Genomic DNA, 16,573 nt, shown 5'->3' with positions numbered 1-16,573 from the left:
ATCTTTTCATTTTCAATTGATATAACATAATTCTAAGTAAATTGACCTTAAGAATGTTGATATCATATCCAGCGTGTCCTCTGTAGCAAGCATGCGCACGAAAGAGGTACTTTTCCACTCCAAACCAACCCAACGTTACCTTGGCGTAAGCATCGTCGTAGACATTAAGCATGACGTGTCCACTAAGAGGTTCTAAAATTATTCATTCCATATATCAATATATTTTCACATAAAACATATGTTGTTGTTGATTAAAATGTTATCTGATTTAAACATAATGTTAAATTATATGTATTCTAGTTAAAAATATGGATATACAAAATTGGAATGCTAGTACAGAGTGTCCTAGAATATCTGAATCCATTTTAAAACTCATGTAATTTAAACAATTATTGGCCAAAACTTGTAAATTGTGGCTCGAATAAAACGTAAATTCATAGAATAGGTTCTGCCTAAAGCTTCGGAAAGATATGCACTTTTCTGTGCATTGTGATATCACAAAATTGCATTATGTCTATGTAATTCAATTGAATTTCATGCAAAATGAATCTTTCAAGATAATAGACTTCTTATGTTTTAGATATACATCATCAAATGCAGTTCCCAGAAACAGTGATAATGGTGAGAAAACTATACCCAGGGACAAAACAACTCAGCAAGTAACAGATTATGAGATGATTTAAGAAATCTTAAAAGACACAGGTATTCAAACAATGGCAGACCAATTCAATAAGGAAAGAGGACACCTGCACAAGAGGTGAGAAGTGCCAAAGTAAGAAACTCCTTAAAGATCTGAAAAGAAAGTACTTAATTAACATGTAGTAAATCAAGTGTGCACAGAATCTAAAGAGTTCATCTCCATTTGAAACCGTATAGAATGTCTATTATGCAGAATGATATTATGTTTGCGAAATGTATGGGAAAACATTTAAAATCTTGATGGCGTCTGCTTTTCTGATAAAGCACAGTTCTACCTTAACGGGATCCTAAATACGAAAATTGGTGCTGCTGAAAGAGGATGTCATTTAGAGCATATTCTGTGAATATTTTGTGTTTTATAGATGATATTCAGTATTTAACGTATGTATTTTTTTTAAATTTTGTGGTACACATTTACATCATATACATTTATGAAAATGCATTTGTTTTGTTGTTAGAAAAAATCAATCAAAAGTTACTGAAAGACAAAAAATAGTATCAGATATTCTGGGATATCCTGTATTAGATGATGGAGTTCAGATCACTAAGCTTATATCATTTGTAACAACTCTACATACTTATTTCTATTTCTAGTTCGTTTGTCAGAATCAGTCCAATGGCTGATCCTAGCGCACTGTTTCCCATCTGTTTAGTCCACTGTATACCCGGAAGTTTCATAGCGAAAAAGAAACCGTCCTTGAACTTCACATCTAAAATGCCTCTTTTTAAACGCATCAAGGTGTGGTAAGTATAATTTCGGCTACAATGGAAACGATATTGATGACATGAAAACACAATAGTCATAACTTTGATATAAAGTAATGATATCCCAATCTATTATTATTACTAATAATTTTATAACACATTTATATAGCGCTTTATCTAATTAAGACAATTAGCCTAAAGCGCTTTACATGTAAAAATATAAAACCAAACTAAAGCAAAGAACAATAAAAACATAGAGAAAAGCATAAAATGATACTAAAACTGAGGGGGGGGGGTGTCTTTAAAAAAAATAACTGTATAGATAAATACCGAATTACAGATTAAATACAAGTTTAAAAAGATATTTTTAAGTTTGTTTTTAAAAACAGCTAATGAATCTTCCACACGAAGATCCAACGGTAGGCATCTGTATTTTTTCAGAAAAAACACTAGACTTGAAAATGTGAAATATCAACAGAACTGATGGTTATTTGATAAAAAAAAAATGACGCATCGACGACATATATTTGTTGCATCGTACAGGTGTTTTGCTGGAGTAACTTTAAGTTCTATTGCGTTCAGATCTCTTCGAAGAATCTATCAACAGATTTTCACACCGACTGCATTACAAGAAGGATTTATCTCAAGTCCTTTCAAAAACATTTCACTCATTTCGAGATTATAGGTAAAGTTCTACAATTTCGACCTATACGTGGCGCTCAAGATGCTTTATAGTGTCAGCACCTGTGTTTGTATAATTTCATCGGAACGATTCGGTCGACAGGGGATGCTTACTCCTCCTAGGCACCTTATTTACAAAACCTTACGAATAAGCTGGAAAAAATAATTCTGTCTGATAATCAAATACCGATCACAAGGTCATAAGTAGGTATTTAAGTTTTACAAACCATGGATGTACTTTACATATCAATTGAGAAAATCTATAAGAAATGAAAAATAAAAAAATTACAGTGTTCGTAAATTTTGATCTTAGTCGTAAGATATTTTGTGAATAAGGGCCTCTGGTATATCCAGGGGTCCGTGTTTGCCCAACTCTATGTTGTATTGTTTATATGAGTTATGAGATTGATCACTGTTCGTTATCTTCACCTTTCATTTGCGACATTCACTTGCCGAAGGAGCAGTCACTATCCAATTTTCGTCTTAAATTTTAATGCAGCCAAGGTACATGTACTTGCTGGGACTCGAACTTACAATATCCCGGTCACGAAGCGAACCTCTGATCCATTGCGACCGGTTGAAGGAATACTATTCATAGTTAAATATATCCAAATGCAGTGAAATGTTAAATATCTCTCAGATCCATGGTATTTTATCTCCCACATTCCATTGTAATAATACAAAAGAAAACTGACCATGTTACAGGTAATGAGGAATTGCGAATAAAAAACTGTAAACCTGATATTCATGAGTATCAATTACATAATTAATCCTATCTGTCTTATTATCATTTGTATACGAAACAAAAAGTTGGACATTATCATATATGATTGTTGTTTAAATTTAATTAAAATTTTTCCGTGGGGTTTTTTTTTTTTTTTTTTTTTTGCCTTCACCATGTCTTTTAATAACTACATTGGTATATTCACCTTAAAACGATATCTCGATGCTGTGGAATGCTTCTTTTTGATAAAGGGTGCTTTTCGAAAAATTCCATAGCTTGTTGTCTTACTAGGGAATGCCCATCGTTGACGGCCAAGTCAAGCAAAGCGATGGAACTCTGGGTAAATCAGATTCATGATTAATTATTTGACGTTTTAAGAAATGTGTCCAATATTCATTTCATTTCGAAAGTTTTCACCAAATTTGACTACCTCTAGGCAATCAAAGTGCCTCATTCCTAAAATAGCCGCTCTTCTCCAACTGTTATCACCTTCCCCAGGCTTCATATACGTCAAGATATTGTCTCTGGAGCCTCCCGTGTTTCCCAAAGCATGGATTAATACCATTTTGGAGTAAGTATAGTTGTGAACCTCTCGATCAAACCCGTCCACTGAACGACGCGATCTTTTATTTTGCTTTATTTCGTTGTAGTTTGCTGTTGAAAATACAGTACATGCATGTAGTAAACGATAAAGCACAACTTCGTTTTCATTTTTTTTTTGTTGCTTTACGTCCCATTCTAGACTGGATAACACTAATGGAAAACAAACAAATTCAAATTTGCTACAAACAGGCGTGTACATGAAAGAATTGCGATCTGAATTCCTGTGTTTCACCGCGTGATAACGTATACTTTGCGAAAGTAGATTTAAATCCGGTTTTGTCGAAATTAATTGTAAAAACGACATAACTTCATCAGTGACGTTTTGTGTTGAAACAGATTAATTGACATGTTATCTCATAATATTTCTCTTACTTTGGTTATGTGGAGTTAACCACTTTTGTAGAGAATCCAGCAGATGATCTGTCTTTCCACTGTACTGAGACATATTTCTGAATGTTTTTATCATTGTTCCAAGTGCCAAACAAGCATGTTTATGGATTTGGGTCATGGCAATCATTCCTACAAAGATATGTATGCATGTGACTGATACAAATATAAATAACAGCGTCTTTTGTCGTTTAGTGGCAGGGTAAGAAGTTTCTTAGTGTGTACCTATATTTGTATGATTTGGACCGAGACAGAGCTCCTCAATAGCCTCGAGAAAAGCCTGAAGGATGAAAATTAAGATGCATTAAGATTTCTCCGATGAAGAATACAATAAGGTGAATTTCATGGATTGAAAAGGGAAATTCTTGGAAAAACATCATTAATATTTCGTTAATGCATGTACTACATTTAAGCAATTAGTGATATACCAATGAAGCTTTTTGCATATTTGGCACATGGAAAAATATTCGATAAAGGTCCGTTTCGTTGACATCTTTGTTTTTGAAAAAATGTCGAATGATCAGCTCTTCTGTGAAGTTTTGTCCATCTTTCATTAAAAGATCAATGAATACATTTCTTCTACTGGTGCATGATGTGTCATTTAATTCGCATTGGTTTGATAACTCGCGAGTGGCCAGTTTTTCGTAATCAGCTTTCTGAAGACGACTCAAGATCTGTACAAGTCTTGCAAAGCAATCCATTCTATTTCTGTTGACTGAAAGACAAAGAATATAATATTGTAAGACGGCTTGTTTCCTATATGATGAACCCCACATCCAGATATTTCATGTAGTTATGGTACCACTTGAACGCTTGAAGTCATTTCACCAAGAAATGGTATGCAAGTGCAGTCCGATGAAAAGTTAAAGTGAATTGGAAAATTTAGACTCTGTAAACAAATAATTGATCAATATATGCATGTACTAGTCCCAGGTGGACAGAGATGTATTACATTTCAAATAAACAGTACCTAAAATATTAAATGACTCATTCTGTGCTATTCCTTTTTAGAATAAGAACTTTTACTTTTTGCATTTTAGCTTCTTTAGATTAAAAGAGCAGTCGACTTTGAAATACAGAAATTATATTTTCTAAAGGTAAAATATCATATTTTTTCACCATCGTCCTTGTTGGTCTGAATGCAAATAACATTTGATTCAATGTCTTCGCCAACTTCCTTCAAAACAGTCTTTTCAGTTTTTTCCTATGAAGAAAATATTACGATTGTTATATATCTTTGCATCTGCGAGCTGATGGGCTAATCTCAAGTGTTAAATCGCATTATGTACAGTAACAAAAATATATTTTCTGTACCTTCAGAACCACAATGCTGTCTTTCACTTTCAAGTACTTGTCCAAGGGTGATGTTGAATCAACTTTGCTCAATTTTCTGAAAAGGTGCAATATCAATCAAAACGTGTGAATTAAAAAAAATTCAAAAAATACATTTACTACCGTTCTTCAATAAATAAGTTTAACTCTTTATAGAATTACTTATGAAATAGCTTAAGTTCCCCAAATGTACTCACGTTTTTCTGACAAGCCGTACTTCTGTTGCTGTGTTTGATTTAATATCTTTAACATCTGTGAAGAGACCCAGTTATAGTGAAAAACACAAAGCAGAAATCTTTTTCTTTAACTTTCTTTAAAAAAAAAAAACAACCCTCGAAATGGGTTATATTTGTTAGTTAAAGTAATTAAATTATCAATTATTGGTTTCATAGGTAAACGGACAGTATGCTATTTGAATTTATGCAAGAGAGTTATGGGCCGCATCGCTCAACTGAGTTACCTTGGTCCTGCTAATGTTTGCTGTTGTATTTTTCAAAACAATTTTAGAAATCTTCATTGTCATGGCTAACTTTCCTTAAATGTAGGTCAAAATCGTAGATCAACATCACAATGTCAAAGTTTGGTACCAAAGAAGGATTTTGTCGCAAGGAATGTATAGATGAAATATGAAAGACAATATCAATTGCAATTCAAAAGTTATGAGCAAGATTAAATTTTGCTTAAAGTATTTTAAATTTGGGTTAAATCCCAATGTCAAGCTCACATGGTTAACTATCGTGGTACCAAATGAAAGGTTTTGTCATAAGAAATTTATATACAAATATAAAAATCCCTATCTTGAATAGTTTAGAAGATATTACCAAGGTTAAGTTTTTTTTAAAATGGGTCAAACTCCATGATCACAAGATTAAAACATTGGTACCAAAATAAAGGTCTTTTTTTTTTCAAATGCATATTTGAAATATGAGAGCCCTATCACTTACCATTCAAAACTTCTGAGCAATATTGAAGTTGCAGACTGACCGACAGACAGGACAAAATCAATATTAAACAACTCCGATTTAAGTATCGGAGGCAGAAAAAAAATTTGAATTCACACATCTTAAAAACGTTTGCATTTTGATATGATTTAGTGTGGACCTCCTAATCTTGAAAAGAATTTGTATGAATTAATCAATTTAGTGTATATTCCCATGTAAAACTTTTATCCTCTCCTGTGGCCCTATCCTATCCCCGGGAGCCATGATTTTATCTTGAATTTATACAATGCAAGGAAGCTATCTTGTAATTTTTTTTGACCCAGTGGTTCTTAAGATGTTTAAATGACATCGCCCTAATTTTGTCTAATGATTATATCTTCTTTGAAGGGGCATGTCCTTCATTTGAGGAAACCAAAGGTGATTTGTGCTAAGTTTGATTGAAATTGTCTCATTGGTGGTGGAGAAAAAGATGAAGATGTGCAAAGTTAACAACGACGACAACTATTAAAAGAACGAGGACGACAGACAACGACAAATTTTTATCAGAAAAGCTCACTTGAACCTTCAGCTCAGGTGAGCTTGAAGGGATGATATATACATTTCTTGCGATTGAATCGTTGGTTACATGCAGCTGTGATACATATATAACCTCGTCGTCAAACTAAACAATGCATGTATGTAGTTGGAAACCGGTAATTACACGTTTTCTACCATGATTAATGTTGGCACATACATGTTCTTTACAAACACTATTCAATAATTTGCTGACCCTTATAGCAAGCGAAGCGACGAGGTCGCTCAAATGATTACACAATTGAGTCACGTGATTTGCTCTTCATCTTCTGAAAAATGATGGGGAGTACCCATAATGCTTTCAGAAAAAATGTCGCCGTCGCTACTGTATACTTCATTGATAACCCAGTAGATAAAACAAATAAATAGTTTGGAAAGTACCACACATGATTTTAAATTCCAGATGCTTTCTCATACCTTCGTACGTTTTGTTGTGGATAATTTCTTAGTTTGAGAGAGAGAGAAAAAAAATCGCAGTTAATGATGACGTCATAATGCACTGTTTACATCAACCGCGATATATTTCCCGTGTTAAATGAATTGCCTAAAGTCGTGTTGTAAGATGTTATGGGTCTTCCTTCGTCTCAACGGTCACACCGTAAACATATCATTTCACGCATATTAAGATATGGAGTTATAAAACACTTTACCGCCACTTTCTTCTTCTTCTATTTCTTTTTCACCAGGTACAAAATGTCTGTAAGTGAAAAATCTCATTAAGTGAATAATAATAACAATAATATTAATAATGATAATTACATGATAGCAAACTAGTTCACATTGTGGTCCTGAAAACATATACAGACAGCAGTATTAGTCAGATACAATATAAATTAATATATGAAGTTATGCTAAATACACACGTGATCTATATACAACTGAAAACAAAAGCATGCCTAAACCTATATGGGATTTTTTTTAATTTCCAGGGTCAAAAAATATTAAGCAGATTTAAACTTTTCCGATGTTGGGTAATATTCTAAATATTCTGGCACATTATTCCATAACTGAGAACCGTAAATTGTAAAAGATCTTTTAAACTTTCTTTGCCCTCTAAATATATAATTACTTTGACTTAACCAGGTACTTCTACTGCTAATTTCGTGAACATACTGAAAAACATCTAGATGATCGGGAGTTAAATCATGTAAAACTTTGAAACTTTGAACTATAGTTTGTTTGGTTTTTTTACACAAAATAGTCGGATAGAGGCACACACCAAAGTTGTTGCATCATTTCTGTAGCAAGTGTATACTTCTTTTTTTATTCAAAATCATTCTAGCAACTCGCTTTTAAAGTTTACATAATCTGCCAAGACCGTCATTGTTTTTCACATTGCCCCAAATGGTACAACAGTAGTAAAAATGAGATAAGACAATTGTTTTTAAAAAAATAATATTCGAGTATACGCGTGTACTGATTAGTATAATCGTGTCACGTTTCAAATACAAATAACTGTTAGAATTTTTGACATGAAAGAAAATATTACAAAAATATTTACAGTATAAGATATTTTTATCAATTACTCTAATATCAATTCCGTTTATATGTTAAAGTACAGTAAACTGTTTATGAGAGTATTTTAAAGATTTGTAACATACACTAATGGGTTAGTCAATGTGTTTATTATTATTTTATATGTATTTATCGCAATTCACCTTTGAATTAGAACGCTTTACCCGATATAGTATTGCGTTGTGTGACGACACAATTGAATGAGACGATTGAACAATTTGAATGATATGTTTGATGTAATACAAGAGTTTTCATTGGTCGATTACAGCCCGCCCACTTTCTCGAGCGGATTCAGTGTAGCTGGAGAAAACTGTACATAGCTCTCTGAAAAGATCCACCTCTTATAAAAACCTTCGATTTACGGGTCACAAAAAGCTGCGGACGGTTGAGGCCTGAAATCGGTGTATTATTGTGTTGCTGTCTCATAAACTCAATATAAAAAAATCTTAACATATTTTCCTACTATATACTTGCGTCCAAACATACCTTCAAATATTCATTAAAGCCACACACCACCCGAAAACTCGCAGCTTCAAATGATTTCGTATGTTGACGTAGCCATGTTAGGTAGCCGGTCAATTCGAACTCTTGCTATTGGTATCTATTCATAAAATCGGTTGTAAGTTATGTATTCGCTCTTCATTTATTATCAACATTAATAGAAATTAAAACATTTTTGTACCAGTTTTTTGTAAAGGTAAAATAAGCTCTATATGAACGAAAATGCTCCATAAGCCCATTAGATGGAGACCGGCCGGCGCGGCCGCTCATGACTAATGAAAGCCGCACTGCCGTGCGTTTAGCTATTTGAATAATTATCATTTAATTAATAGGACTGAGGTGGTATATCATATTTAAACAATTTAGCTAAAATATTTGTGGGGTATTAGTACACATCTAGACGCTATTGTGCCAATATGGAAATGAACCGGTATTCGAATTGACTGGCTACCTAACATGACTGTGTCTACGAACGAAATCAGCAAAAGCTGTGATCGAGTTTTTGGGTCGTATGGGGCTTTAATAAATATTTGAAGGTATGTTTGGACACAAGTATAGTAGGAAAATATCTTGGGATTTTTTTATATTAAATTTATGAGACAACAACACAAGAATACAACTTTTTCTCTTTCTTCCTTTGAAGTTTTTTTCCATCTAGCCGTCATGTTTTCAAATGCTGACTACTCCCGTATAAGGGAATTTGGGCGGACTTATACATATGGACCAATGAGAGTTTCTGTTGCATTTCGCAATTGTATTACAAACAGATTCAATTGTGTCGTCACACAACGCAATACTATATCGGCCAAAGCGTTCTAATTCAAAGGTGAATTGCGATAAATAGACCAACTTATACAAGTATGATTCAGTACGTCTTCCTAGTAAACGTTAAGGATGAATGACTCTACAGATGAAAAGTGAAGTGGTCCAGGAGGTGTGTCCAATAATATTTTGAAATTGAAAAGTTTAAAATTTACTTACTGGGTGAAAAAAATACAGTATACGTACACGTAACCTAGATAACCTTAATAACTCAAAACCTCTGTTACAGCACCTGATATAAACCGCAGGCAATTATATCGTTTCAGTTCGAATTTACTATTAAAGAATAAAGGTATAGAATTCTAGATATAGGGTACACAAGTTCGCCGATATAAAACAGTAAACCAAATGGTATAAAATTCTACTCTGTACTCTAATCATCGTCGCTAGCCACGTTTACTGAGTCCTGTAGTACCTACCCTACCTCAAACCGTGGCTGCATGATCAGCGAAACCCTCGATTTTCATGAATATTAATGAAATGACACAATAATTGTTTTGACCAGGCACAGTCACAATAACAGATTTCCGACATTTTAATGGCTGCGCCCACAGTGTTTGTTTACAAGTAATAAGACAAAAAGATTACATATCCCTGTTTACAGAAGCAAGTAAAGTTTATAGATCTAATCATTTATTAAAGGAAATTTGCATTAAAGTAATTCCATCCTCCTGTGATGTCATCAGATTTTGCAAAATCAATGATTTATTTACATTTATGCGTGATAGGAACATAAATTTTGTTGGAGTCTTTTCCGAAAGTTATTGTAAATAATCTTGTTAAAAATAAACTATTTTAAAAGTGTAAGTTATAGATGAATAATCAATTATACGTTTTAAAATATTGAATCCAAGGGCAATAACTCTGTTTCTATTGATTTCTTTATCAAGTCTATTATGCGATAGATTTCCTTTAATTTTACAGACATTTTGTATATTTTTGTGAAGATACAGTTTCATGAAATTGTTATGATTGCTACTATATCGTCATAACCAGTTTCTATGAAATTTTGATAACGCTGTTTAAGGAAAATTGCAATTTTCTGACTGTGATATATGATTCTGTTTATGTACGTCTCGTATCTTAAAAAGTGTGATGACATATGTGTTTTATTTGATAATTTGTTAGTTTTAACTCTAATGAATGGAAATAAATACATTTTTCAAACTTGTATCAGATAAAACTGCGAGTATGGAGTTACCTTAACAGCAGTGGTTACACTTGTAAATTCTGTGTTAATAAACTTAATCATAATCTCAAACTTGATGAGGAAATTCGGGGTAATTGATTTCAGATGTGTCGAAATCTGAAAGACTAGAGTTGATCGGACAATTATCTAAAGAGAGCGGCATGGTTATGTATATCATATGGTAAATTTATTATGTACGGTAAAGTCAACAAAAAACGCGTCCATTAGTTACAACAGCTAAAAAGTGTCCAGTTTGATCTCATTCGGCAATCCACGGATTATTCCGCCACGTAATGACCTCCGAATGATTTTGGGACGGCTGCCATTTTGCATACTCCTTTTTGTGTTCCTTTGTTAGCTGACCTGTTTTTATATTCATATGAAGCAAAATTTATTCAAATACTTCGACGTGAGAAGAAAAAAATCTTGTGCTATGACCTTCAATTCGACATTTAGATATATCGACGACGTTTTATCTATCTTAAAACAATAATAACTTTCATTCATATGTCGATTCGATATATCCTTGTGAGCTCGAAATAAAAGACAACACAGAGTCGTCCACTTCTGCTTCATACTTAGATATTTTATTGAAAGTAGATAATAACGGCAAACTAACAACTCAACTTTATGACAAACGGGATGATTTCAGCTTCTCCATCGTCAACTTCCCATATTCATATAGCAATATTCCATTATCACCTGCATATGGTGTTTACAGGGGCGGATTTAAGGGGGGAGCAGCCCCCCCCCCCCCCCCCCCCCCCATAATTTTCAAACTTAAGGTAAATCGTGGTATCTTATTTAGAAAAAATGTACTAAACAATGTAAGAAGCAATAATATCTTCCACTCCCGGAGAAATAAATGACAAAATCTATTGATTTCTTGAATTACTTTATTGGGAGAACTTAATTGTTTTCAAAAACCCATAAAATTTGCGTCATTCTATTAATTTCACCTCATAAAAAATTATAGAAAATAGTACAAAAAACTAAATAGGAGATATATTTCAAACCCTATAAAATCTGTAAAATTCAGGAGCTTCCGGGGGTTTCCCCCACCAGAGCTTCGCCTCATAAAGTGGCGCCCCCCGTAACTGCAATTCCTGGATCCGCCCCTGGTTTATATCTCTAAACTGATTCGAAACGCAAGAGCTTGTTCAGCGTATGGTCAGTTTTTAAATCGAGGCAAGCTATTGACAAACAAGTTGAAAATACAGGGATTTCAACAGTCTCGTTTAAAGTCAGTATTTCGCAAATTCTATGGTCGTTATAACGATCTAGTTTGCCAATACAACCTATCATTGGGTGAAATGCTGTCTGACGTGTTTCATACCGATTGTTAGACCATTCTTGTCACACTGATTTTGACTACGGATAACTCCGTATACCTGATCAAGATATAAGGCTCACGGCGGATGTGACCGGTCGACAGGGGATGCTTACTCCTCCTAAGCACCTGATCCCACCTCTGGTGTGTCCAAGGGTCTGTGTTTGCCCAACTCTCTATTTTTTATTGCTTATAGTAGTTATGAATTTGATCACTTTTCGTTATCTTCACCTTCCATACTGTATTATGACAATGTACTGTAGACTCCAACCCAAGATCTACAGATGGGCAGCCTCACTTGTTAAACCAATGAACCATCCGACTAGGCAGTGACGTTTAAAAGGACACAGTATCCATTCCATATAATGCTACTATTTATTTTCCCATTTGTGTTTTGAAAGGAAGTCAGCCATTATGACGATGTGGTATTTCTCATTAAACTGAAAGGTGTTTTTACCTTTCTTCCGGAGGTTTGTGTTTGTTTTTATTCTGAAGAATTACGTTGTCGTCTGCTTTGACGAATTCAATGACTCCATTGTGGCTATAATGCAAAGTCTGCAAAACAAAAATTAAGTACTTCAATAGGTTTCAGCCATTAAGTGCACACATTTTAGATCTTGTGTAGAGTAAAGGAACACACCATGCTAAATCATCTCTGATGATGATTTTTATGGCCTGTAAAAAAAGAACTTGTGAATTTGTTCATAACTTAGACGAGTCCAAATACGAGATGTTGCAATTCAGAATTAAGAAGGACAATTCCAAAAATGGAGTTCCTTCTCATGAACGTTCAGCGTCGAAATGCTATAATTCTTTGCATATAGGTCTACTCTGATAACGGAAAACAATTACAGTGTTTCTGTGTGAATACAGACCCACAGGTCTTATCGGTCACCTGAAAATTAGTTAAAAGTATCACTAGACCCAAGATTATGAAATCTAGAAAAAAAATCCTTTCTAAATATCTAAGACCGGTGATCATTGAGTGACAAGAGATAAAATATACAGCATTCGTGATGTCCATCTGTTACAGTCATACCATTTGACGTCACAATACAATGGGCGGACGGAGAACATCTTATTACCGTGCACGGGTAGGAACATTTTTCAACACGGACTGAGAATTTTTTTTATGAAAGCGTTTGCGTTGAAATTTTTATTTTGTGGGGGTATTTCTTATTCTTTTAATCCAATGTATATTATATATACAATATACACTTTAACGCAGTCTTGTTCATAACGATGAAAGTGTTGCTAGTGTAGCGGACAGTATAAGAGGGAACTTATACTACCTCGCTAGTAAGCTTGAGAGCTAGCTTTCTTGATCACGTAAGTTGGGCAACGGCGAGCGTGATCAGCACTTGGCTGAGTGACCGCTACACGTTACACTACAAATGTAGTAATTTTGCGATAGCAATAAAGTATGCTTAAATGTGCCTGAGAACTGTGAACATCTTTCTTTGTAAATGGAGTTCTATATACTCATACAGCGTTTTCTTAAAATGATAACCTACAAACATCCTTTAATGAGTATACGGGTCACATACATGGTTGAATTGGATTCTTGCATAAATATTTTGCGTCTAAAGTGGAAGCTTTACGTTGATTATGTGATTGATTGTATGTTGTTTAACGTCCCGCTCGAGAATATTTCACTCATATGGAGACGTCACCACTGCCGGTGGAGGCTGCAAAATTTAGGCCTATGCTCGGCGCTTATGGCCTTTGAGCAGGGAGGGATCTTTATCGTGCCACCCCTGCTGTGACACGGGACCTCGGTTTTTGCGGTCTCATCCGAAGGACCGCCCCAATTAGTCGCCTTTTACGACAAGCAAGGGGGTACTGAGGACCTATTCTAAACCTCTTGAAAAGAATTCCGTAGCCGGCTCCTAAAATTATCTTGAAATCTACAAATATTTTGTTAAACATTGTAAAACAAAAGATATTAATGACGAGGCTTAATTGACAACATCGAATTTTAAGGGCCAGCCCTGTAGATAAGGGGCCAGTAAGTAGAATCCCGTCCAAATGAAAATGTGAAGGTTACTTTGCTTTGTCAAGTGTTTATACAATAAAATGTTACCTTAGCGTGTTTTCTGTAGACTTTGTCAGTGCTTTCGTGAACTTTATACACTCTGTAACCAGACGTCGTGCTTTGTATGGTGTACTGGTGTTGGAGATAACCTTTGATTTAAATTGAATATAACAATTAACAATGAATCATGCCCTGAATATGTTACAGTGGAAAATCATCTGTACAAGTGTTGACATCACACATAAGACGTTGCGATTTCTAATCACATGTGAAAAATTACGACAAAAGGAAACAGTTTCGGAATGTTTGACTGTTTAAGTTGTGAAATGTTTTAATTTTGACGGATACAAGGCAGAAAAATGTTCATTACTTTAGCGTTAGGTACCACATATCACAGGTAGATTACAATGTTAGATGTCACATCAGCTACATTAATGATATTGATGTAAATTTTCATTCAAACAATCACTATTTCGCTGTTCAAATAGGCCAAATGTGCATATTATCTTTACTCTCCGTTGTTGAATAAATGTAAAGGAAGAAACCATATCTTTTGTTTGTTAGTGATCAGTTTTGTTAACAAAAGACACTCGGCAATCCTCAAAGAGTTAGAGGTAAAACAAGGAATTGGCAGTTGTTAAGGAACCTTTTTTCAATTTGAATTGGCGTCTCCTGTAAGCGCTTTGATTGTTTATGATTAGTTATGCACTCGTAGACCTGGTGTCGAATTAGGCCATTTGTAAGGATTACGTTTTTTATAGTTTCTTTGAAATTTTCATCGTTCTTACCTGAATGGTCATGTTCCCAGTTGTTGAATTTCAGATTATTCCTCTGACCAAACTAAACGAAACACGCAATAAATGTTAGTGCTTGACCAACTCAACCGAAATTGTCCATTTTTTGGTTTGAAATTTGGGAAATGACTATTTCTTAAACTTTTGGATGGTGAATATGGACCAAACCTTGAAGTTCCCTTTTGCAGAGAGAACGCTGGTCAGGACTTTTTTCAGACTGATGACATCGCTTTTTTCTTCATGATGATGTGCTATTTCTTTAATCAGGCCATCCTCGGATATAGAAAACTCGAACCTGTTACCATATATTAGATCCTATAGACTCAATTTCATTAACTTGAACATGATTCCTTGATAACCAGGAACGATAAACATGTATTTATTGTGATGTCACTTGTAGTTCGCATTGATAAAGATTTTAAAAATATGAAGTTTTAGTAATCATTATTACATATACTGGAGTCATATAGGCACAGTGTATATGTTAGTATTGTCCTTTTATTACGTTTTAATCGAGAACCAGACGTCATACAGCTGTAACGTGTTTGTGAGTTCAACGCTTATTCTTTGTTTAATAGTAATTTTCTTCAATCACTGATTGGATTTTTATTATTATTGTTAGCCCTACCTTGGGTGAAATTAAAGAATGAATTTACAAAGGACAGTATAAATATGAAGAGCTTTCCTAGATAAACAGTACTAGGGACATGTCGGCTCTATTCGGGCCACTATTCCCAGCACCATCTATTTTCCCTGACAATGTCAGTTCTATGGCCTTTGATTAATCACCCTGGTAAGCTTAGTATAAGACAAATGAAATAGTTTCGGCTCTGTTTGGGTCTCTAATTCACTTATCCTACTACTTCCTTTATTATGCCTTCTCTGTCTTTAATTTCTACCTGTTAACGCTCTGAGCTTTGGTTGTGGAATGATCCTTACATTGCAGATTCCCCGTTTATATACCCTTGGGGCGTTCTATTAAAAAAGGGTGAAAGATTATTCCAGTTTTTATTATAGTCCTTATCAGTTTCTTTGCACAAGCTTTGATTCAATACCCTATCATTATAGTCTTTATCAATTAAATGTAAGAAAGAAAAAATATTACACAACCACCCGAACTGCGGCGAATCACAAATTTAGTAAGTTTATGATTATTTGATGGTAAAATAGCTCAAATAAAAAGCGATAATCACTATCTCTCTTTGATAAAAGTATCACTTGTCTAGAAGAAATAATTTCATATTTAATTGAATGGTCTCATTCAAACAAATCATTCTTGATATAGTCATTTTAATATATAAAATGTACTTACGACTGATATAAACTTTCATAGCTTTCATCGTTATCTACATATTCAATCTATAATATATGTATACATCTGACTTGTACCCACCCAAACGGTCAACGGAATACTGGACATACCTTCATCACAGAAGAACTGTTATCTCGGAAATTACGTATTGGAATATACACAGCACATTGCGTTTTGCAACTACCTCTAGAGCACTAAGACGCCGTCTCCTTTGTGCGCTGTTTTATTTATTTCATTAAAATGAGATATTTCTTCGAGTTAAGTAATAATATAACATTACGTAAACAAAATCTCAATATGGAATGACTTCCTTAAAAGAAATATTAAACTAAAATCAAAATGCTTACCCGTTATTGAAATCCCATTCTACTGGATTAGTTCTAGCTAATATGTAAAAAGAAAGAAAACAGTTAAAGGAAAACATGGGGTA

General features: G+C 34.1%; 1 protein-coding gene across 1 annotated transcript in view; it reads right to left on the bottom strand.

Moving 5' to 3' along the window:
- The window catches only part of LOC125651532 (uncharacterized), a 93,162-nt gene that overhangs the window by 66,056 nt on the left and 10,533 nt on the right, over nt 1-16,573 (bottom strand). The window contains exons 3-18 of the mRNA XM_048880175.2: nt 16,491-16,527; nt 15,000-15,126; nt 14,826-14,877; nt 14,086-14,186; nt 12,460-12,557; nt 7,296-7,342; nt 5,329-5,383; nt 5,114-5,189; nt 4,919-5,003; nt 4,228-4,514; nt 4,025-4,079; nt 3,785-3,931; nt 3,240-3,463; nt 3,015-3,145; nt 1,278-1,459; nt 47-192 (exon numbers count right to left, since the gene is read on the bottom strand). Coding sequence (XP_048736132.2) covers nt 47-192; nt 1,278-1,459; nt 3,015-3,145; nt 3,240-3,463; nt 3,785-3,931; nt 4,025-4,079; nt 4,228-4,514; nt 4,919-5,003; nt 5,114-5,189; nt 5,329-5,383; nt 7,296-7,342; nt 12,460-12,557; nt 14,086-14,186; nt 14,826-14,877; nt 15,000-15,126; nt 16,491-16,527 — 1,850 coding nt within the window. The remainder of the gene's footprint in view (nt 1-46; nt 193-1,277; nt 1,460-3,014; nt 3,146-3,239; nt 3,464-3,784; nt 3,932-4,024; nt 4,080-4,227; nt 4,515-4,918; nt 5,004-5,113; nt 5,190-5,328; nt 5,384-7,295; nt 7,343-12,459; nt 12,558-14,085; nt 14,187-14,825; nt 14,878-14,999; nt 15,127-16,490; nt 16,528-16,573) is intronic.

Source organism: Ostrea edulis, chromosome 5 (genome assembly GCF_947568905.1).
Source record: "Ostrea edulis chromosome 5, xbOstEdul1.1, whole genome shotgun sequence".
NCBI classification, from domain to species: domain Eukaryota; kingdom Metazoa; phylum Mollusca; class Bivalvia; order Ostreida; family Ostreidae; genus Ostrea; species Ostrea edulis.
Note: the sequence above shows the minus strand (reverse complement) of the source record. Positions and strands in the feature narration are given on the sequence as shown.